The 21,260-nt window shown below is 38.8% G+C and overlaps 2 protein-coding genes across 8 annotated transcripts; both read right to left on the bottom strand.

The window, feature by feature from the left end:
- Window positions 1-1,224: 1,224 nt before the first annotated feature.
- LOC116252200 (vesicle-associated protein 1-3-like) lies at window positions 1,225-6,412 on the bottom strand. Of its 6 annotated transcripts, none has more exons than XR_007573027.1 (9): window positions 6,177-6,412; window positions 5,677-5,748; window positions 5,459-5,561; window positions 5,245-5,349; window positions 4,984-5,151; window positions 4,734-4,775; window positions 3,755-4,054; window positions 2,873-2,950; window positions 1,225-1,785 (listed from the first exon to the last, which is right to left on the bottom strand). XR_007573027.1 is itself a non-coding variant. In XM_050077226.1 (8 exons), the coding sequence occupies exons 4-8, from the start codon at window positions 5,290-5,292 to the stop codon at window positions 1,768-1,770; spliced, it is 354 nt and encodes a 117-aa protein (XP_049933183.1). In that variant the 5' UTR covers window positions 5,293-5,349; window positions 5,479-5,561; window positions 5,677-5,748; window positions 6,177-6,412; the 3' UTR covers window positions 1,225-1,767. The 6 variants fall into 6 exon arrangements, 1 of the variants encoding a protein (XP_049933183.1); XR_004172089.2 differs by having other exon boundaries at window positions 5,479-5,561; XR_004172090.2 differs by lacking the exon at window positions 4,734-4,775 and having other exon boundaries at window positions 5,479-5,561.
- A 5,026-nt stretch (window positions 6,413-11,438) lies between these two features.
- Window positions 11,439-20,438, bottom strand: LOC116252807 (oxysterol-binding protein-related protein 2A-like). Of its 2 annotated transcripts, XM_031627354.2 has the most exons (8): window positions 19,876-20,438; window positions 16,998-17,432; window positions 15,810-15,965; window positions 14,148-14,315; window positions 13,905-14,045; window positions 13,598-13,828; window positions 13,396-13,509; window positions 11,439-11,981 (listed from the first exon to the last, which is right to left on the bottom strand). In XM_031627354.2, the coding sequence occupies exons 2-8, from the start codon at window positions 17,259-17,261 to the stop codon at window positions 11,841-11,843; spliced, it is 1,215 nt and encodes a 404-aa protein (XP_031483214.1). In that variant the 5' UTR covers window positions 17,262-17,432; window positions 19,876-20,438; the 3' UTR covers window positions 11,439-11,840. The 2 variants fall into 2 exon arrangements, with proteins under 2 accessions (XP_031483214.1, XP_031483215.1); XM_031627355.2 differs by lacking the exons at window positions 11,439-11,981; window positions 13,396-13,509 and having other exon boundaries at window positions 13,592-13,828; window positions 17,013-17,432.
- Window positions 20,439-21,260: the final 822 nt, after the last annotated feature.

Raw genomic sequence — 21,260 nt, 5'->3', positions numbered from 1 at the left:
CTCTCCAACACATTAAGGAAGTCTACTATAGCAACTCACCAGCCTACTACGTGAAGCTCAAGCCTTAGGTAAAGACAGCCAACCATTTCATTGCAGAATTCTTCATGCTTGATGGGCCTTCCTTCCGTCACCAACAAAGGAGAGCAGCGTCCCGTGTAGTTTGATGTTGAAACTAATTTAAGCTAATTCGCATTTCAGTAAAAAGACAACTTGCTTGAAATTACAACAATCTGCATAAGTCAGAAATATCCAAACCAGGTCCACACTGCTGAATCAACTTGTAGAATCTCTGATGGCGTTTGGTGTATCAGCTCGGACCAGTGGATGGTAGGCTGCTGGTCACGAGTTCAAGTAGCACGCGCGTCAACCCTTTGCTCTAATGGGATGGAACTAGCGTACTAACAAGTATGCATTTGGGGTAACACACTAGGCAGTGACGCTGAAGATTTTTTTCAGAAACCTAAGAGCAGTCCAGTATTCAACCCCTACTCTAAAAGATGGGGGGAACGAGGGGATGAAACGACAGAGCTTCAGCTCTCACTCAAGCACTCCTCATGCTCGAGTGAATCAAATTATATAAAGGGGAAATAACCCACACTGACGAAAATTCATTCAATGGCCATGCCGCTGAATCAATTCATAGCATGAGACCTTTGCCAAATGACCAAACATCTTACATCTACAATTCTGCAGCATGGGCAGAGGATGAAATGACCAACAATATGAATTACTATGGACAGCGGACAAAAAAAAAACTATAAGGAATTTCGACCTGAGCAATGGCGCTGTGAAACAAAAGAAAACATCATAGATTGTCTGATTATCCGGATAGGTTATACCAAGGAGCCTGCATGATGGGCAGAACTTATTATATGAAAGGAACAACGGCTTCCTGTAAATGGACACTTAAGGCAAATCTAGTAGTCATCAGCACAGCGCCATCTTGGGACTGAATCAGTTGGTTTGAATCGAGTACAATCTTCGTCCAGTTTTCACTTGGAAATATTGCACTTAACCATTTAATACCTGCACTTAACCAGATGGAGAGTTATGAGAGTGAGATACAAGGACACACTGGTAGGATCATAGATTTTGTATTATGGCCAACTGTACCAACGACATTCAGAATTCCATAGATTTCAAGGCAGACAGCCCTCGATCAAAGTAAAGATACAACAAGTTTAAAAAGCCACAGGCACGACAGCCATCAATAACATCCTCTCGGAGTAACCGCCAACTTCCATTTCGTGGGTGCAAGGCTGAAATCACATGCCATATGGATGAAATGATGCTGAAAATTATGTAGTATACAAAGGTAAACCAATAAACCAATCATAAATAGGTTCCCGAAACTACCTGCTTCTTCAACTTATAGTTTAACCCTTGTGAAAACCAATGCCAGTTCCGTGTAAATTCTCGTAACATGAGGCAATTTAAGGGAATGGTTGATCTTTTTTTTTTTTTCCTTTTTCTTTTTTTTACATTGTGAGGTGCTGTCAGTTGGTAAATTGTTCAACTAATTGACGGACAACATAAAGATGAAAGCAGAATACATGTGAAACAGCAGAACCGGGAAGAGAATATGGCCCATATGGCAGCTTCTCGTTCACTTTGCTTCAATATACATCCACGGTAAAGATGCCGTAACTGCAACGGTGGGACTGTAGCCAGATAATTCTAGGTCTTCACCAGGTGCCCCACCAGGATGCCCAAGACGCCAACCAGTACAATGAACAATAACGAGAAGCTTTCCTGACCACCACTGTGTTACTCCCGTAACAAATCCTATTTCATTATTGGTGAATCAAATTATTATCATTCAAAGTTAGAAGCAGAATAGCAGATGAGGAAGCTGCTAGGTTTACATACATATCCTTTTTGTGCCATGACTTGATTTTCAGAAGCACTTTTGAGTCCCATGCAAAAGCTTTTCAAATGTAATAAATATCCAAATGCCAAATGAACTTAGCAACAGAACAAAAATAACTGCATGAAAGATTTCCATGAACATCAGAAAAGCTTCAACCATGTTTTACATTAAAGGACCTCCAGGCCTCCAAGTACCATAAAAGCTAGACTAATTTTCATCATCAATTTGAGCCTTCACTTCACCAACTCTCACATGTATCAGGCACTTGTAGACCCAATTCAAGTCAAACCCACATCTGATGCCTACCAAATGATCTAAAACCTGCCTCGTCTAGGTTTGATGCCAAATTTTACTTACAAGCTAATAAGAAGAGGCATTCAGGCAATATTAGAACTCAGTTCCTACTTACGTTTAATAAAGCGGATGTCTAAACCAATTCAACCTTCAATAGACTGGCGAACAAGTGCATGTGCTTCAGTATAAAAGACACCCACAAGATAAACTTAAAATTCATAATTCCACTCATGGATATATAAGGCAATAGAACACATTTTCCATGCCATTACACAATATCCTGGAATCTTCATTTGCTCGGATTGAATGAAGCAGAAGGATCAGAAAACGTCTATGCAAATCTTATCATAAAAAAAAGTATAGAAAGCAATTGCAAGCTATTAAGTTGAGTCATATTTAGCCAGTAGAAACATCCTTGTCACTAAAAGCCACCGTCGCAAGCTGTAAATGGAATTACTTCTGAAACAAGTCAGACTCAAAAGACAGCAAAACCTTTCCACACACAGAGACAGAAAGAGAGAGAGAATAATATAACAATATTAGTATAAAACTGCACATGCATGTGTAAGAAGAAAACAAATATGATCAAAGAAAAAGATAACAACACATAATAAAAGAAAATGATGACAACCATACCCCATCAATATATTAAACTTTACTAATATGACATTGAACAAGTATGCAATTTATAGAAAGTTAGAAACATACCAGCTCTTGCCGCAGTTTTTGGTTTAGTTCACTGGCAGATGTTCTCTCCATTGCCAACATTGAAATCTTATTCAATACCTAGAAATGCCAAAAAATTCTTAACAACCTTCATTTCACATAATAAAAACATCAATCACTGAGCTAAATCTCAATCTAGAGTTAATGTCAGATATGATAACCACATGAAAATGTCTAAGCAATGAATGCAATGTGAACCAAGCCATCTTTATCACAAGTAGAAGCTGAAATGTGAGGAAACAGTTCTTCTTTCAAGCCCTAAATGAACTCACTGTCCCCTCTAAAATCTTTTGATTTGCCCACTCCTGTATGTATTATTATTTTGTGCCTTCTTATAATTGCTTAAAATGTCCCAAACAGCAGCTTTTTGTGTAGGTATCTTATGCTTATGCACAACTTACTTGACATATAATCTATCATCAAGGTCGTTCAGGTTACTTGAGAGTTGAGATGACAAGCACAAGATAAAAAATTTGTGTGATCTGCACACTTTCCTTACGACTGTGATGCAAATTAAGATACATTATGAGATAATTAATCTTCATAAACAAAATAGCATCAAGTAAAAAGACTTGTCGTCCTTATTTCTTCTCCATGTTATTCTCCTTCTTCCCTTTTGCGGAAAAGGAGATGTTGGGGGCAGGAGGTGTTTGGCATGATAGAGTACCTTCATGTCTGTCACACTATAGGGAAGTTCAAATCATTTTCAGCACAAGATATCCGTTACTATTTTTATAAGAACAAACATGAGAAAAATAAAATAAGCAGCCATCAGGTTTTGAACAACCATTGGCAATAAATTTGAACATTGAGAACCTCCTCAAAAAAAAAACAAATTGGCAAAGTAATGGTAGTAGTCCTCACAGTGTGAACGATGTCAAGAGCATAGAGGGTCTTTTAATAGAATCCCCGTAACATAGGGAAAATTTGACAAATTTAGCTTGGTAACCTCAATCCTGCCACTTGTGACATTCAGACCTCCAAGGCTGTCAGATATAATTCACTGCTCGGATTGTGCAACAGGTCTAGCAGCATACTGAGATCATCTCGAGTTACTATATCCCCAGAGCTGACCTTTTGAGCAAGGCTTTGTGCAACGTCCAACCAGGTGTCTCGCTCACGAGTCAGGGAATCATTGAAAGCCGACTCCAGAATGAGAGATGCCTTTAAGCGTAAAAAACAATGTAGGAACAACCATCACACAATGCAAAGGAAGGAAATCTAAGTCACCTATAAGTAACAATGAGTAAAGGGCACCTTTAAACAGATAAGCATGAGGCAGAAATTCTGCCTGAGGAATTGCACAATTATACAGGTTCATATCCTCACTTTTCTAAAGTAGCAAATAGCAAATTGAACCTGTTTGTGATAAAATTTCATATTCCAGCTATATCTATTCTTATTTCGCTAAACTCTATATACTCTTTTTATGTTCAAGGACCTGTCTGTAGAACATCCTTTTACTTTCATACGAATTACAAAAACCTCCTAAGCTAGCTTGAAAGCTTTTCTGGAATTTATCAACATTAAAAAAAAAAAAAGGAAGCTCTATTCACATTGAACATTTTCTCAGCCTCTGAAAATGCAATAAGATTGTCAAGAAAGATGATCTAACTTAAGATTTTAATAATCCTGCATGTTATTTACTGTGAAATGCATATATGGGAACAAAGATAAGTACTTAACTTGTTAAACCATACAACGGAACGATTAAATGCCAAATATCAAACGTGAGAGGATGAGAAAGCAAATAGATGTCACGTAAGATGCAAAATTAAATGCATCAGCAGACAAAGAATAACCCAAAACAGTAGAGCTCAATCGTTATAGGTTGCACAGTTACCTCTCGATGTTTTTCTTTTGACTCATCCGATGCTTTTGGTACCTAAATGGTTAACTTTAACAATAAGTCTCATCTCAGAGACATCAAGTTCATCTAGAAGTAGTAATATGGAAAAGAACTACAAGTGCAAATGGATCAGACTTAAGGGTGGGCATATTTGCAATTTTTGCTGATACCAAATTTCATAAGGATCTCATTTGTACCTCTAATGAGTTATCAAGAAGAATTGAACCAATGGGTAAGAGCTTACAGAATCATATGTAGAGGAACTGCAGCCTCCATTATCTAACTGAGAAGAAGCCCGTGGAGAGGAACCTTCTTCTGACTCTTCTGGAACAGGCGATGGAGGTTGAGGCGGATAAAGATATACCACGTCCATTTTGCACTCGTCAACAACTTTTCCCGCCTCTTTATTGAACTAAAAAAGAAGGTTCAAACGTCAGTTTTTCCAATGAAATGCAGAAACCCCAAAATAGATTACGTGGTTATAATACAACCAAAAGCACCGAACCATTTCTGCAATAATGTCCTTAGCAGTCACCAGATGATTTGAAATCATGCTCTGAATAAGGAACTTGTCTTTGCACCGCAAGCCAGGTGGTGCCTCACGTTATGCCTGCATTGTAAGACTTGTAACTATGAAACAAGGAAATATCAACTCATATCTATATCTAAGAAACCAGACTAAACAGTAGAAAATGACAACTCAGGTCACGGAATTATACCAACTAGGAACTGTTTTTACCAGTAACATCGCAAGAGTTCCTGGGCATAATGACACCTGTATTTTGGCCGCACGCAATATTTCTTTGGACTCGCTGTTTTAACCTTGTTAGGGGAAAGGACGATACAAGCAATCAAGCTAAACACCCAAAAGGAAAGGGGAAATCCATTCTAATTTTTCGAAAGTGTCCCAAAAACAAATACATAGAGAAATGGCTACCTTGAAAGTTACAGAATGGTCTGTCTTGTTGACCAAAGTGCAACGGACAAGAGCTCTGTTTCTTCAATTCGACTACACGATCAGTTCGTAAATGGGCGAGAAGCATATTAGTGATCCATCATACCGCACCAATTTCAGAATCAAAATATAGAAGCATCATGACCCAAGTCCTCAGGCAGAGAATTAATACAATGTTAGGAACAATAACACACATAGCAATGAAACTCTTCTATAAACCCCGCGAACAAAACTAGAGTAAAACGAAAAAGAAACTCGATTCATTAAAATGACCAGTTTGATCAAGGAAGCCGTCAACCTCACTCCTAAAGAGAAGAAAACAAAGGAAATGCAAGAAAGAACATGGGTAACCATGAATCCATTCCAAGTCAATGAAACAGACAGAGATTAGAACGCGGGTTTAATAAAAGCCGAAAATGAAACGTCCAAATCACAAATTCGATTCTCAGTAGGAAGGAAGGGAAAAGAATAGGAAAACCCACATTTGAACATGAGTTCTGAAGGTTCAATAGCAAGAAGCTCCCCGGCGCTCATCTTCGCGACAGATAGATGTAGGCTTTACCACTTTAGGGGTGCTTCGCAGTAGATGTCTGTCTATCTATAGAATGGGCACCTATATCAGATCTCTCTTCCCCTTACCACTCAAGAAGCGACGAACACCAGCTGACCACAGTCCCAGGAAGGCGAAGAAGCGTTCGTGTTTTAGGCAGTTCACTGGGGTCCAAGTAAACGGTCGATGGCATATTTGGCATTCCGAAGATTGTTATCCTTCAACCCTCGTTTCAAAAGGAGAAAAATGAAAACCATTATACATGTGTTTTAAGTTATTAAAGAACTTTATGAATTTTTTTTCCTCAACAGTCCTGCTTTTCAACCCGCTTTTCTAATTGCACCTGTAATTATGTCCATAGATTGGTAGCGAACTTAAGGGCCCGTTTGATGGGCGGGTGAAAGTTGGTGGGGAAGGGGAAATGTGTACGGACGGGTGAAATTTCACCCGCCCGATCACCCGCCCATCAAACGCGGTGGAATTCCACCCGTTTAACCCAAAAGGGAGCGGGTGGAATTTCACCCGCTCGAAAGTCCGAGCTCCGAGCTTTTCATTCATACTGTTAGGTTTTGTCTCACATGTCTTTGTTTGAGCCATATATGAACGCATTATTTTTTTCAAAAATATCCGAATAGGAAAAAGTACAAAGGGCCAAAACTATGGAGATACTACGATGAGTTCGTCGAAGTATATGGCGAATCTCATGCAACTGAAAAAGACGCAGTCACATTGAACAGCATTCCACATGATGAAACTGAACCACTCCCATCTACACCTGCATCTCAGACGACTCCTTTGTATATGCAGTCTGATAGTGAACAATCATTCACACAAATGCTTAATGATGATAGTCCCCTACAATCGCCAGTACCTCCAACTCCTACAACTGAAAATCCGACAAACAATACAACTACAAGTAGGTAAAAAATGAACATGTCAAACAACAATGATGTATATCAGAATTTGTTGAACGGTATAGCTCAGAGGGTGGACACCATAGCCAGTACTTGTAGAGGGTTTCAATATGTCAAATGTTGTGAAATTTTACAAGAGATGGTAGACAGTGGGCTCCTAGATAGTCATACGAGACTGTTGAGTATGGACCTGTTAGCAGAGGGCACCAATTCTATGATCTTTGTCAACGTTCCACCTTCAGACCGACTGACATGGTTGTCGCGTAGACTTGGTGATTCCTAGGTAAGATCTGCCTCTTTTATGTTGAATTATTTGTATCTTTCGTGTCATGCAGCTCCTTTGTTGTGTGTTTTCTTACAATTTGATGATCTTCGATTATGTTTAAAATTGTTGTTGTTAATGCAATACGTTTTTATTTTTTATGTACATCTCGTCATGCAATACGTTCATGCAAAACAATACGTTTTTCATTATGTTACTAAATATAGTACCTTACATGTACAGCTTTCTTCTGCCAAAATGAATGATCTTGACATGTTCGATGACGACGAAGAACGAGTGCTTTTCATCATTCGAGTAATTTTTGTCCTCGTCTACTTTTGCTTGAAAGACTGTCCATCATCTAGGAGGATTGTTCATCCATTTCGAGATGCTGGTGCATCTTTTGTTCAACTTATGCTTCACGGTCATCCTAGAAATAGTTTAGACTTACTCCGTATGGAAGGCCATACATATATGAGATTGTATAACATTCTAAGGGATAGAAATTTGTTGGAGGATGCTCGTGACATTACCGTAGAAGAACAAGTAGCTATGTTCCTTTTGACAATTGGACATAATGAACGGAATCGTGCCGTTCAAAATACGTTTCAACATTCCGGACAAACAATAAGTAAATATGTGAGCCTAATCATACGAGCGATATATATACTGGGTAAGGATTACGTTCGGCGGCCCAATGATGAGATGCCAACACACATTCGACAATCTAAACGATTCTTTCCATATTTTCAGGTAATTTCATCATCATGAAGTCAACATCAAACATACAACATAACTAACTACAACATGACTAACTAGTTGCCTTGTCATATAGAATTGTTTAGGAGCAATCGATGGCACCCATATACCTGCATGGGTCCCAGCTTCAGATCAAGCAAGGTTTCGCAATAGAAAAGGATTCGTTTCTCAAAACGTCATGGCTGTAGTCGGATTCGACACTCGATTCCACTACGTTTTGGTTGGATGGGAAGGAAGTGCTACAGACTCAAGAGTATTGTATAATGCACTTGATCATGACACGGACCCGTTTGTTGTCCCAGAAGGTACGTAGTTTCACCAACCAATTCACTCTTTTGTTAAGAAGCATGTATCAATGTATAAATAAATTGTGTTCAACTGTAGGCAAATATTATCTTGCTGATGGGGGGTATCCAAACATTGTCGGTTTGCTAACACCTTATCGAGGGCATCGTTATCATATGTCTGAGTTTAACACTCGGGGAGCACGCTCACCTAGAACTGAAGAAGAATTATTCAACCATAGGCATTCATCACTCCGAAATATAGTAGAAAGAACTTTCGGCATGTTGAAAGGTCGTTTTCCAATATTAAAAATGCAAGTCCAGTATCCATTCCAAAAGCAAGCTCAAATCGTTCTTGCTACATGTGTATTGCACAACTTTATAATTGAACACAATCCAAACGCCGAGCAATTTGATGATGAAGATGCACCTTCAACTGATAACTTTGTCTTAAGCGAACCTGAAATTGCAAGCCAAACACATCAGCGAGGAAGCAACAATGCTATGAGAGCAGCTATTTCATCTCAAATGTTTACAGATTATCAATTGAATAGTAAGTTTACTTTCAATGTTCACAATTTGTTTTGTTTGATTGTTTGACATTTCTTTTGTTTTGAATAGGACAACGAAGATGACGCCTCGCCAAAAGTACTATGTGGTTTTCGAAGGTCGTGAGCAAGGCATATATGACAGTTGGGAGCGGTGCCAACCATTAGTCTATCGGTACAAGGGTGCCCTCTTCAGATCATTTGATTCATTGAAAGTAGCTGAGTATCACATGCATGAGTATGTCCACAACAAGTATGGTGTGCAAGTATGTAGGCCTCCACTCATTGAAGATGACATCGCAGATGAAGATATAGAAGACACGAAGCTTGAAGAACGAAAGTGCAGCTACAAATGTTGGATTACTTCTTTTGCGATTCTCTTCTTTTTTTGTTGGATATGTACTCATTAAACTTTTGCTTTTCTGGATAGTAGGGAATACACTTTTTTGTGGGATTGTACTCATTAAACTTATGTGGACATGTACTTTTGTGGGTACACCTTTTGTTCTTGTTATAAATTTTATTTCGACAACTACATTGCACTGTTGGATGTCATGGTTTGAACAGTGTTTTTTTTTTTAAAGATAAATGTGTTGTTCGTACCTTTTGCGTCTTGTTGTTTACTGGATGATAGGGATTATGTGCTCAACATGTTGTTCTTGTTGTTTTCTGTATAATATGGAATACACCATCAACATTCACACAAATTTACCACGTTAAATTCTTCTTATGTATCAAACAGGGTTAAATTTACCATGTTAAATTCTTCGTGTGCATCAAACAAGGTTAAATTCTCCGCGTTAAATTTCACCAGCCCATCAAACAGGGCCTCAGATTGGAAAAGGGAGAAATTTCATCCTGTAAATTTTTCCAGAAAAATTTACCATGGTAAATTTACCGCGTTAAATTTCACCCGCCCATCAAACGAGCCCTAAGTTACAAAAATAAAAAAAATCGATATTTTCGGTCCAATAAAAGAGTAGAGTGTTAGGATTTCCCTGATCAAAGGATCAGCATGCGGAAAAAATAGCTAAGCATTGTCAACTTCTAAAAAATAGCTGTGTGAAAGACTTTTTTTTGGTGCAACACTCGGAAAGTGAGTTATTTAACAAAACCCTTTTATTGTCCATCAACAAACACCTTTCCTCATCATGTAACTTTTGAGGTCGTAGGGATACCAACCTCTTCTTGAGGAAGCAAGCTGACAGTGGAGAGAAGCCAAGGTCGGCCTTGAAAGGACCTCTGTCCTTATTGCTGTAAAGTTCACCATTATAAGTGCGGACTGTTGCTCATAGGACAGAAAAAGGACACCGACAAAGCGGCCAAGGAACTGGGTTACAAAGGTACCATGGGAAGCATTAACTTCTTCATGATTAAAGCAGGCAGAGTAACGAAATCTTATACTTCCAAAGAGATCACTAGATACCAGATATATAACAGGAAAGACTCCATGGGTCATTTCATAACGAGGAAAAAGTTTCCAGGCGTATTGTATTGTTTCGGGGGGAAACTTTACCTGTTCCTGCACCAACCGAGAAGAAGGCGCGTAATTTTTTCTGATAAATTTCATCTCCTCTACACCTATCACGACGTAATAAGAAAAGGATACGACCCTAAAGAGGTTCTTCTATACCTTAACACCAAAAAAAGTCTTTCACACAGCTTTCTCTTGCTGTCGATTCGTCGAACACCTAAAGCGTCGACGCTAGCGGTGGACTTCCATGTTAGAAGAGAACCAATGAAACGCTAATAATGTGTATATATACATTCTACGATGATTTGTGTAAGCAATCTAGCTGATTTTTCTTTGCCCCGCAGATGTCAGTAAAGAGTTGGTGTAACAGGGATCAGCGCTTGAATCACCAGAATCCAACAAGCATCGATATCTTTTTGATGATCCAAAAAATTGATGGTCGACAACGCATCAAAATCTGCGCCATCGGGTCATGGCCGAACATATTATATTGGTTGGTCAAAGACGTTGGCATATGGGCCTTGGATCATGCCTAACGCATTTGCATCGTTGGCTGAATCGTACTTAAATTGTAAAACCCAAATTTGATTGGACGTACAAATTATTACGGCGCACGCGCACACAAAGTGTAGATTAAGACATCTGTATCTCAAACATCCTCACAACTCTTCGTGTCTCCCTTATACATTGCACATATATGCGGGTTTGCGTGTGCGTGTTTTTGTCTGTCTGAAAAATGAGTAACACAAGTTCAACCGGTGACAGAATGAACTTTTGAATGGCTTCATTCAAGGGTACTGTTTCTACTATATATATATATATATATATACGGTAAGGAACTTGGTTAAAGTTTGATAATGTCTGTGCGTGCGTCAGTGATCCACTAAGAAAGATTTGAAGCTTTCAGGGGTGGAGCAATAAACGTAATTGCAACGAAAGTCTCACACGGAAGATGCGTGCAATGCAGCATCTGAATTATGGCAACACGGCATTTCCAGCCACCAATAATAATGTAATTTAACAAGAAAAAGAAAGGGCGCAAAAAGGAAACAAAAATTCAGGGACTGACTGCAGAAGGCACCCATTTCGGCCAACCGTTGAGCACAACAGCCTGCCCAAACAATTTAAAAGCTAATTTGATGCCAATGGAAAGAATTTCCTTTAGATCTAAAGCTCGCTTTCCGATATCCCCCTTATGCGCTGACCCGCTTTTGAGTCCTCTGCCATCTGAATTCTGTGTGTGCTCATAACACAAAAAGGCATCTCCTCCGGGCGTTACTTGAAGGAACCAAAGAACTACAGCCCACAGGCATAAGTTCACTTCAACTGTCACTTTCCAAAGGCTTCTTGCAAAATCAACTGAAGATATGAGGGCATCCATCCCAACTCCTCTGTTCGCGTGCTTCCCAGTATCCACCTGTGTAATGAAACGTGCCACTGGCATCGTCCCTCTGGAACCACCTTGGCTTCCACCCACTTTCTTGTAGTTTCCTCGACTGCATAAACAAAATTTTCCATCTTTAACAACCAGCACAATCTAAGGATGCATGTACTCTTAGCTGCAAGCATGAACCCGTTCGTCCAAGAGATGATCAGGGAGATACACATATAAACCATAACACCAAAAATAGCAATTATTGCACAATTCGAGTATCTGACTTAACTGCTAGATATGAATATTGTCAATGAAAAGTACATTCAGAGATGACTTAACTGTCAGATTGTCAATGAAAAGTATATCCAGAGATGACAATCATTACCAAGATAAAATGCCAGATGGATGAGGTTTTCTGGATGTCATGACAATGCATAAGAACTGACAGAAGGTAGACCTTTGTGAAATTCAAACTGGTAAAACCGAAGTCTGGAATTTCCAAGATGTGCATGAATATCTTCCTCTCCCACTTAAATCAAGCAATACAAGCATTTGGTATTGGACATGAACAACATGATGATACCCAAAAATGCTAAACTAGTATAGTAAACACTCCCACAATACTTTAAACATATAAAAGTGCTTAAGTTAATACTGTTTAAATATTATTTCCTGGTTGCTTTATTTCACAATGTTGATAAGAACTTTGTACTTTCATGTGATGGATTCATGCATTTGAACATTCCTTGTCAATTTTACATGTTTGTTATACTGCTCCAAAACAATATATAGAGCTCAAACTTCGTTCAGGCTGCTGACTGTACTGAATCAGATACACATATAAATTATTTCCATTGTTTTAATCATGTTCAAAGACATAATGATCCTCAGTTGATAATTGAACTAAAACAATCGTACAGCCACTTATATATTTATTAGTAGGTCTAAGAAAGTCGCTATCAAATGCATAAACAAAGGAACCAAACCTATAAAAGAAAACTTTTATAATAAAATTTTAGTTACAAACTAATAAGGTGGTAAGGGGTGTAATTAATATAAACTGCCAAAAGACTTTCATTCTATCAAAAAGAGCATGCCAACTTCGGGCTTCCCAGATGCTGTTTTGGTTATCTAACCCTGCCTTAAGTCACCAATCACATCTTGATTCAACCAGGTGGATTGATTCAGATATAGTTGAAAATAAGGGAAAAGTTCGCTTTACAGACATATTGATGTGAAATCGATATTGGACATGCTGAGTCTGATCTTGTAATCATGACATTTAAATAACATTATTTTTCCTAGTTCATGACCCAAAGTACATCCATTTGAGAAATTGAAAAAATGACAAGATGAATTCACTTTACACATTGACATCTAGAAGTGTCCATTGTTCATGTAAACAAACACATAATGAATCAAATAGGGGTCTGAATTCTGCAGCATCAATCGTTGACAGGCAGATGCACAATCGGGCTGTACATGTAAACGGACTACAGGATTTAAAGAGTCATAATATCAAAGTGATGCCTTACCATCCGTTGCCTTTTCTCCAGACGCAGCTTCTCTGCATCTGCCTTAACATATTCCCCATTCTCTAGATGCCGCTGATCTGGCCTAAGTCTTGAATCTGTGGGTGGGAGCTTTTCCTTAATGTACAGTCAAACATTTAAATCAGATAGAGGTACATCATAATATAAGGGTAGATATTCCAATTTAGTTGATCTATTTTCATACCTTCAGTTCTGGAGTTAACTCATTGACAGTAACTGCAAATGATGTCAAGTTATATTTAGTTAGGCCAGCTGGAGGCCTAACTCTTCTCCATAGTAAGAAAGCTTCAGACACTGGATTGTAACCCTTCGGTTTTGCATTAATATCCCCAGAAACATAAAAGATGCTATCATCCCATTTCCCAAATATACTTGCAAGGACATGTCCCTTCTCGTCTTCAACAAGTCCATGTACCTGTATGGTATACTGAGATTAGACAAACAGTGGGAATAAAGAAAGGTGTGCCAATACTGGAACTCATATTACTTACTTGGTGAGGATTACGGTCTACAAGAGACTGCTGCTTAAAGTTGATTTTGCAAGAATATTTTTGGTTTCCCTTTATGTGCATCATGCCATGGTGACCACAATATAGTTTACCAACAATGACATTGTAAATGGTTGTTGTTACCTGAAATTGCAGTTTCAGGATCAAATCCAAATACTGTACTTTAATATCTGCAGTTGTATGATAACGTTAGTATAAACAGTTGTATACTTCTGCTTCCATTACCTTACTCCACTGGAAAACTTCACCATCAGCAAACTCTAAGGTTAGAACCCCAACAGGATCAAGCTGAATGGCATGCCCCCAAAATTTGGTTTTTAGGTTACTATCAGCCCATAGTTTCCATCCATTGCCTTCAGAGTGACAAGCAATGATAGTTGGATGGTGACTGACCTACACAAATGTACAAGAAACAGGTTTATACATGCAGGGAACAACAAGAACAAAAGAATTAGCAACACAAATATTCAACTTGAAGGCTGAAGCAATCACACTTTCTAACAGCAGAAATTGAGAACAAGAACCACCAAGCATGTAATAGTTATACACTTCCAGAAGTTCCCTTTAGTTTAGTGAAATCTTTGCTCCAAATTTCTGATGCCTGTGACAAGCCCTCTTCATTGGATTGAAAAAAAAAAAAAAAAAAACTATAGCACGAAAATGTATAATCTTTCTACATAATAGCTGTTCCCTGAAGAAACATAAATTTTTACTTCCATAAGACGAAACATGCACATAGAAAGGCCCTGCCTTCATGAAAACGTATACGCATATGCAAAAAATAGGAGACTCTTACATCTGAACCCCAGAATTTCACCAATAAAGAAAACAAACGAATTGCATAGACAGATAAACAGAGAACAATGACAACAACCTTCATCCATAATATAACATTTCTAAGAGCTACATATGGCCACCCCATTTACTCTAGACAGCACCCATGAGAGAGATTGCTTCGAATTCCAGGCTGCTTTTTCTTCACATGAGTGCTGGCAGCAGATGTGAATGTGGGTTTTTCAGAAAAAAAAATTGATGCAGATGCAGAAAGGGCATATGTTTGTGTGTGAAAGAAGCTTGTATATACATGTATAAAAGAATTAAATGTCATTGAGTTAAAAAATATATACTGTATACACCTTCGAATATATAAAGGACAAGAGACTTCAAATCGCTTCAGGTCCATGGAATGGTGCCCACTTGATATACGGTTGCACCTAATCAGCCACATCCACGTCATATCAACATGGGTGCAACAGGCCAATTGTTGTGCACATGACAAAGATTCCAGGAACAAAAACAAATGAACCCAACACTGAGAATACCCATGTGAATTGATACAGATCTGTAAAATTAAACAAGTGAAACAGCTCAATCATAACTGAGGCAGTAGGAAATGTTAGCCTGAACAGGATGGGACTTGGGTCGGTCCGTGCTCTGATTTGTTGATAGTGACCAACTAACTGGATTGACCATGCATAAAAGCCAAAATTTTAGGTACAGGCAGAAAATTGAACAGACTCACTTGCAAAGTTGTTTGAGACTAACTGACGATCTTTTATAGGGTTCTGAGTTTTCTTGATCTGCAATCTCATATTTGCAGACAAGATTACTCAGTGTCAAGAAATACAGCTTTCTGAAACTTGATCCTCTAAAAAGAGGATCTGTTGCTAAAAACAAGATTTCTTAAAAATGAAGTCACAAGTAACCAGGTATAGTGCTTCAAACTCAAGTTTCTAATTGCACACATGATCATTCAGACGGTTGATCTACAAAAAGGAGGATCCTGATCAACATGCAAAAATAAAAAAAAAAGATCAATTAACACTCTACAGAATGAATCCTTCAACATAAAATTTTAGGAATGGAAAGCTTCAAGTAAGCCTTTACCTTTTCAGAGAGGAAACGAACACCCTTGTCAGGATAGTCAGCTTCATAAGTTTCGCCCAACAATGGATTAAATGGCTTCCTGTGTCGACCTTCTGACGAAGAATAAGCAGATATTGCAAAGGCAGCAACATGTAGAACCCTCATGAGACCGTCTCCCTAGGAACACATACAAATTATATCAAGGTTTGAAAGAGCACAACTAGGAACTAATTCCATATTGGAACAAAAATAGCAATAAGTGGATGACAGATTCTTATTCAAATTAACTAGTCTTAGGATTTTGAGTAAAACAAAATGCAAAAGCATATCATTGCCAAAGTGAACAACATCATATACTAGTTATTTAATTCAGGGAGAATTCTCAGTTGGTGACAAATTATTTATTTTTTTGCAATATATTTGTTACTCACTATTGGAGATCATTCCTAGAAAACTTTAGCTCTGTCCCTGATCATACTTCTAGAAACATCAATAAGAACCTATTTTTGACTAGCATCCAAGCATTGTGGGCAGTTACTTAGAAAAAGGATCCTGGAGAGAATCATTCCCAAGCAACAAAAGGAAAGAAAGGCAGCTAAGCATTAAGAAACAAAACCACGCAGAAACTCAAACTTCAGACAATTAATGTGGGTGTTACCAGAAACTGCCAAGAGTTTCAGAGTATAAACCCATAAGGATGAAGACATATCTGATGAAAGGTTAACCATGAAATTATTAAATTCTAAACAATTAATGAAGCCTATTGTTCTTAAATCTGTTAGATAACTATTTAATCAATAGAATCCAGGGCATAGTGCATACATGAAAAGTTCAGTGGAAATAAAATATAAAAGAAGAAGATAATTGTTAAAATAAGTCCATTCAAAAAGGAGGAACTGAAAAATAGTTCAACTAATTAATTAACCTACTAAAAGAATCCATACAATCGGATGAAAAGGCTTATCTCCAACAAGTAACTGAAGATCTAAGATGATGAAAAAGAGAAATATATACCAAGAGAAGTATATACCATTCACAAAAATCAAAAAGGGATAGAAAGAACTTTCTAGACCAATAAAACATGATGAGCCAAAGAAAAATATGTCAATTACACTGTCTTAGCAAATGAAAGCAAATGATCTTATCAATAAAAAGTACATAAACAAGTGGCTTTTTACTGGTCAATAGAAACAAGATAATGAAAGATACCAAGCATAATCTTACTGTTTTGCCATATTTGTATGCCCTATCTAGAAGATAAGAATATTCCAAATCCTCGAAGCACTTCTGCAGTGACGAGATTGGTTCATTAAAGTAAACAGGAAGGCAAACACGGCTAAGATCCTTTCCAATATTATCTTTGATCAATGTCCAAAGACTGACACGCTTCTCCTTCTCACATGGATCTGGTAATGTTTTCCTTCTTTCAACAAGTGGATATTCAAGATGATCAAGGTTCCCTCCATCATTCATTTTGGAGATGACACAGGTACTATATCCTTATTAATAAAAGAGAGACCTCTGAGTCTGAACAGAGAATTGCCACAGGAAGGTGGTGTCAAACATGTAGCCTCATAACATGCAATATGCAGTGTCAGGCTCTCCCAGCTCACATCAGGACCTCCCCGTAACCGTGCCTGATACCTAACATATCCAAAAATAATTTGTTTAGAGGACAATCTTTTATATTATCCTTGTAATTGAGAAAGAAAAAGGAAAATTCTTAAGCACGGCAACTTGCTAATGAAAGCAATCAGCTGCTGGCCTTGCAAGTCAGGTCATAAGTCTAAAAGAAGGTTCACTACAAAATGACATTTCATACCATCAGGAAATAGAGAGAGAAACATATGGAAAGCAAAAAGGTATGATTGCTAATTCAATCATAAAAAAGCACAGAAACGTACAGACAGCCATGCATCCTGAAACCAGTAATCAACTCTGCCACAGGATGAGGCTAACAAAAATTGAGATCAACAGCACAGGCAAAACTGATCCCCGAGATCCCCTCCTCTCTCTTGCAGCTTATGAAAATTGAAGATTATCAAGGCTCAGAAAGCATGAACATAAAAGCAACCAACAGCGATGGCACACAGAGACTTCCCTGTGGTGCATAGAGTCATACAAGACAAACAAACATTTGCATGTTCAACCAACGATATACAAGCCCAATACATGCTGGGACAATAAGGAGGTATTAAAACATGTTCCGTAGAGGAAACAGATCTATGTGACACCAAATATAGTCACACAACCTCCTGAAGCTGACAAGATAAAAAAGGATCCAAATGTACAAGCAGGTAAATGCATCCGCTCCTTACATCCAAAATGGTGTGAAGCTATTCACAAATACTAAAGAAAGACATGCTTCAGAGACAAGACTTCTCAAGCAAATGGACAATGCCCAAAAATTGGATTGAAAGGAGGAAAGTTGAATGTCAGTAGGAGGTCTAACAAGCTATGGACTAAGGACATTTGATGGAATCTCCAACCTCTTTATTCTTGGATCTTTCAAGAACGTATTGCTGCTCAGCTGAGGCTTAATGTTACTCTGCTATCCATGTCACAGTGAAAAACTGAAAGATTAGACCTTCCTCAGATCATACACATCCAACGACTGAATATTGAGGCATCTTTAGCAACTGAAGCACGAGTTTGTGATTGGGCACTGAACAGGAAGAGAAGGAACAGCAGTATGACTACATAAAGCCTACTACTCAGTGAATACGAAGCTCTATCACGGTAACATAAAAAATATAATTAACATAAATAATAATTTGAACAGGAAGAACACACTGCTTCAGTATATTTTTTAAATTTCAAACCGAGTGTGACGGACAACCGAAAGAAATCGCAAAATGAGTGAAGTGCACTATACCAATCAAATAGAAAGCACAAGGTGACAAAGTAGTCAAAAAACACTCCGCTGTTCGGCCAGTAAAATGAACGTACCAAAGGCGAACAATCTCTGCGTGAGGGCCCTATCCAGCTAGAAAAATGATGAGACGCCACTAGGACTTGAGTACAGAGAATAAGTTTATACAGACCCACTCATTAGATAAGCATGCAACGTGAATTGGCGTGAGAGGAGGACCCACTGCCAGATTTGTCAACCAAACGTGGTGTACCACAGTCACATGTCCCGCCTCTGGATAGACATTTTTAATGCGGTCTAAGAGTCCTATTTATGCGACTCAAGCGTTCCAACCGTAATACTGACACCCTATGACATAATTGGGCACCAAAGTTGAACGCTCGGCTTAGCAACACAATTGGTCATCCTCCTTTGGAAAACCACTAGAAGGCTTTAATCATCTACATTTCCAACTCCCCCCAAATTCCCCGCTATAACATGAAGATTCGGATTCGTCACCCTTTATGTAATACTAGAGATCAAAAGGTCTGGAGATAATGGCGACCGTCGACTTTCTTTTTGTGTCTCTTCAAGATCAAGGCAACTAAGAGAGCTCTGGATTAGCATCCACGACAAAGGAAGTTGGGCGAGATCAGATTCCGTGAAACCTTCAGGTGCATGAAATTGGTTCTACGACGGACTTTGACGTCATTAGGCATCCAATACTTCCGTTAACACCGCAAATGTAAAAACTGGTGATGGAATAAGATCCCAATTCCTCCTTTTCAGCACCTGTCCTCTTCATTATCAAAAAGTGGCCACCTCAAGAATTGCATATGGGAAATAGTTGTCCAAACCATTTCTCATCATCGCCAACCCAAATCCAAGTTCGGTGCCAGAAACTAAAGAACTAACGGCGCGAACTATTATGACTGTATGAATACCCATTGACTCCAAAGAAATACTGATCAAAAGCCCGAGTTTCGACATCTGAATGACTGCCCCCTAACGGCCTTGTGCCCCCAGGAATCCGGCAAAACGTTGCAGCTCCACCTTAAAAGGGGAGCTCGGAAGTTCAATTTCCCTCGTCGGGAAAACGGGGTAATGACAGAAACAAGAAACCCAGAGGCCTCGGAAGCCTGGATCTCCTTCCTTACATTAAAAGAAAGAGAGAGAGAGAGAGAGAGAGAGAGAGAGAGGGCATTCCCATGAAAGCAAGGCTAGTTATGTTCTCACCGTCGTCATTATTAGCAAACTCCCGATTCCCAAACGGATCCTCCATTTTGTCTTCTGTCAGTCGATACCCAGATCCTGCATCCATATCAGGCACACAAATCATCGCCCATCCGACCTCGAACACTCTGTCCGTCGGCCGGCGATGACCCACGGTTTCTCATGAGAGATTGCAGACAGACAAGGAGAAAAAAGTTGGGATCCCACCTCTTGAAGGCATAGAATGTCGCACACAGAGATCCCTGATCCGGATATTACGTCCTCCCGCGAGAAGCATATAGGGCATGCGGGAAAAAGGAAACCGGAAAGACGAACTCTCGAACGGATGGTTGCCGACTGAGCAAAGCACCAGGGGCCAGAGACGTAGATCACCAGCACGATTTTTTCTTTTTGTTTTAAAAAAGAAATGGCCTTCCAGTGAAAGCCGATTTTATTTTCCCGGGCGACCAAAGCCGAAGAAAGGAAATCCGGCAAAACCGCCTTGGAGGATTCCAGGTCGCTCCCACCAGCAGTTCCTTTTCTGGAGGGAAAAGAAAGAGCCGTTGGGGGCCCTCCCGGTTTCCAACTGGGAACGGGCCGGTGCTTATCTTTTTCAATTATCAAACTTTATCCTGATAGTTTCACAAACCGATAAATTCAACAAATATTTCGTATTGTTCGATGCCTTCACAAGAAAAGACAAAAGAAAATATAAGTTAGCTTTCAGCATTAATTAACGGTCGAGTTGTTCAAAAAGAAAAGCAAAACGGTACAGCTATCTGCAGACGGCATCGACAAAAACTGCCCATAATTTCGAACCGGCACTACAATTTTTCTATAATGTAAGCGAGAGACTCACTATATCTTATACGTTTACGTCGTTTTATTATTAGTTTTCCACTTTTTTCCTTCTCAATTTTCGCAAGTCATTTCATGCAGATCGCAAACGCACATGGTCGGCTACTGTTCTTTCTGCGCAATCATGTTCTTGAATAGTGTTCATGTGAATCATTTCAAGGCAAGTGGTCTTAGAGTTGGTGATTCAAATCCGATCGACCCTTTCCAGTTCATTATAAGTTCTCATTAGGTGACATATTTCCTAGACATTTTATTAATGGTTATATTTTAAATTTTTACTTGTAACGACAAAAAAATTAATTTGATCTTGTTCACGAGCTCTTCGACCTTTTTTTTCTTTTTGGCTAGTTACCAATTAGATTGGAGAGGGGAAGGGGTGGAAGAAGCAAGAAAGCAAATATTTAGAAAAATATTATGTTGGCATAAGTGTGAAACGTTGAAAAGTGCAAACTTAATTATTCCTTAAAAAATGTAAGCAGGATCCTTGGGTCTAACAAGAACTGACAAGAGGAGAAATTCATTTCCTTGTGGCTTGTGCCTATGAAAGGTAA

The sequence above is a fragment of the Nymphaea colorata genome, chromosome 4 (genome assembly GCF_008831285.2).
Source record: "Nymphaea colorata isolate Beijing-Zhang1983 chromosome 4, ASM883128v2, whole genome shotgun sequence".
Classification (NCBI taxonomy): domain Eukaryota; kingdom Viridiplantae; phylum Streptophyta; class Magnoliopsida; order Nymphaeales; family Nymphaeaceae; genus Nymphaea; species Nymphaea colorata.
Note: the sequence above shows the minus strand (reverse complement) of the source record. Positions and strands in the feature narration are given on the sequence as shown.

Bases quoted from the DNA above. Each gene is read 5' to 3' on its own strand.
- LOC116252200 (XM_050077226.1), bottom strand. From the start codon at position 5,292: ATGATTTCAAATCATCTGGTGACTGCTAAGGACATTATTGCAGAAATG. The intron at 5,152-5,244 runs GTTCGGTGCTTT...CTTCTTTTTTAG, and splicing joins AGGACATTATTGCAGAAATG to TTCAATAAAGAGGCGGGAAA. The intron at 2,951-4,733 runs GTAACTGTGCAA...TGGCATTTCTAG, and splicing joins CAAAAGAAAAACATCGAGAG to GTATTGAATAAGATTTCAAT.
- LOC116252807 (XM_031627354.2), bottom strand. From the start codon at position 17,261: ATGAATGATGGAGGGAACCTTGATCATCTTGAATATCCACTTGTTGAA. The intron at 15,966-16,997 runs GTATCTTTCATT...ATGTGTTCCTAG, and splicing joins AAACAGTAAGATTATGCTTG to GGAGACGGTCTCATGAGGGT. The intron at 13,510-13,597 runs GTATGAAAATAG...CTGTACATTAAG, and splicing joins AGTTAACTCCAGAACTGAAG to GAAAAGCTCCCACCCACAGA.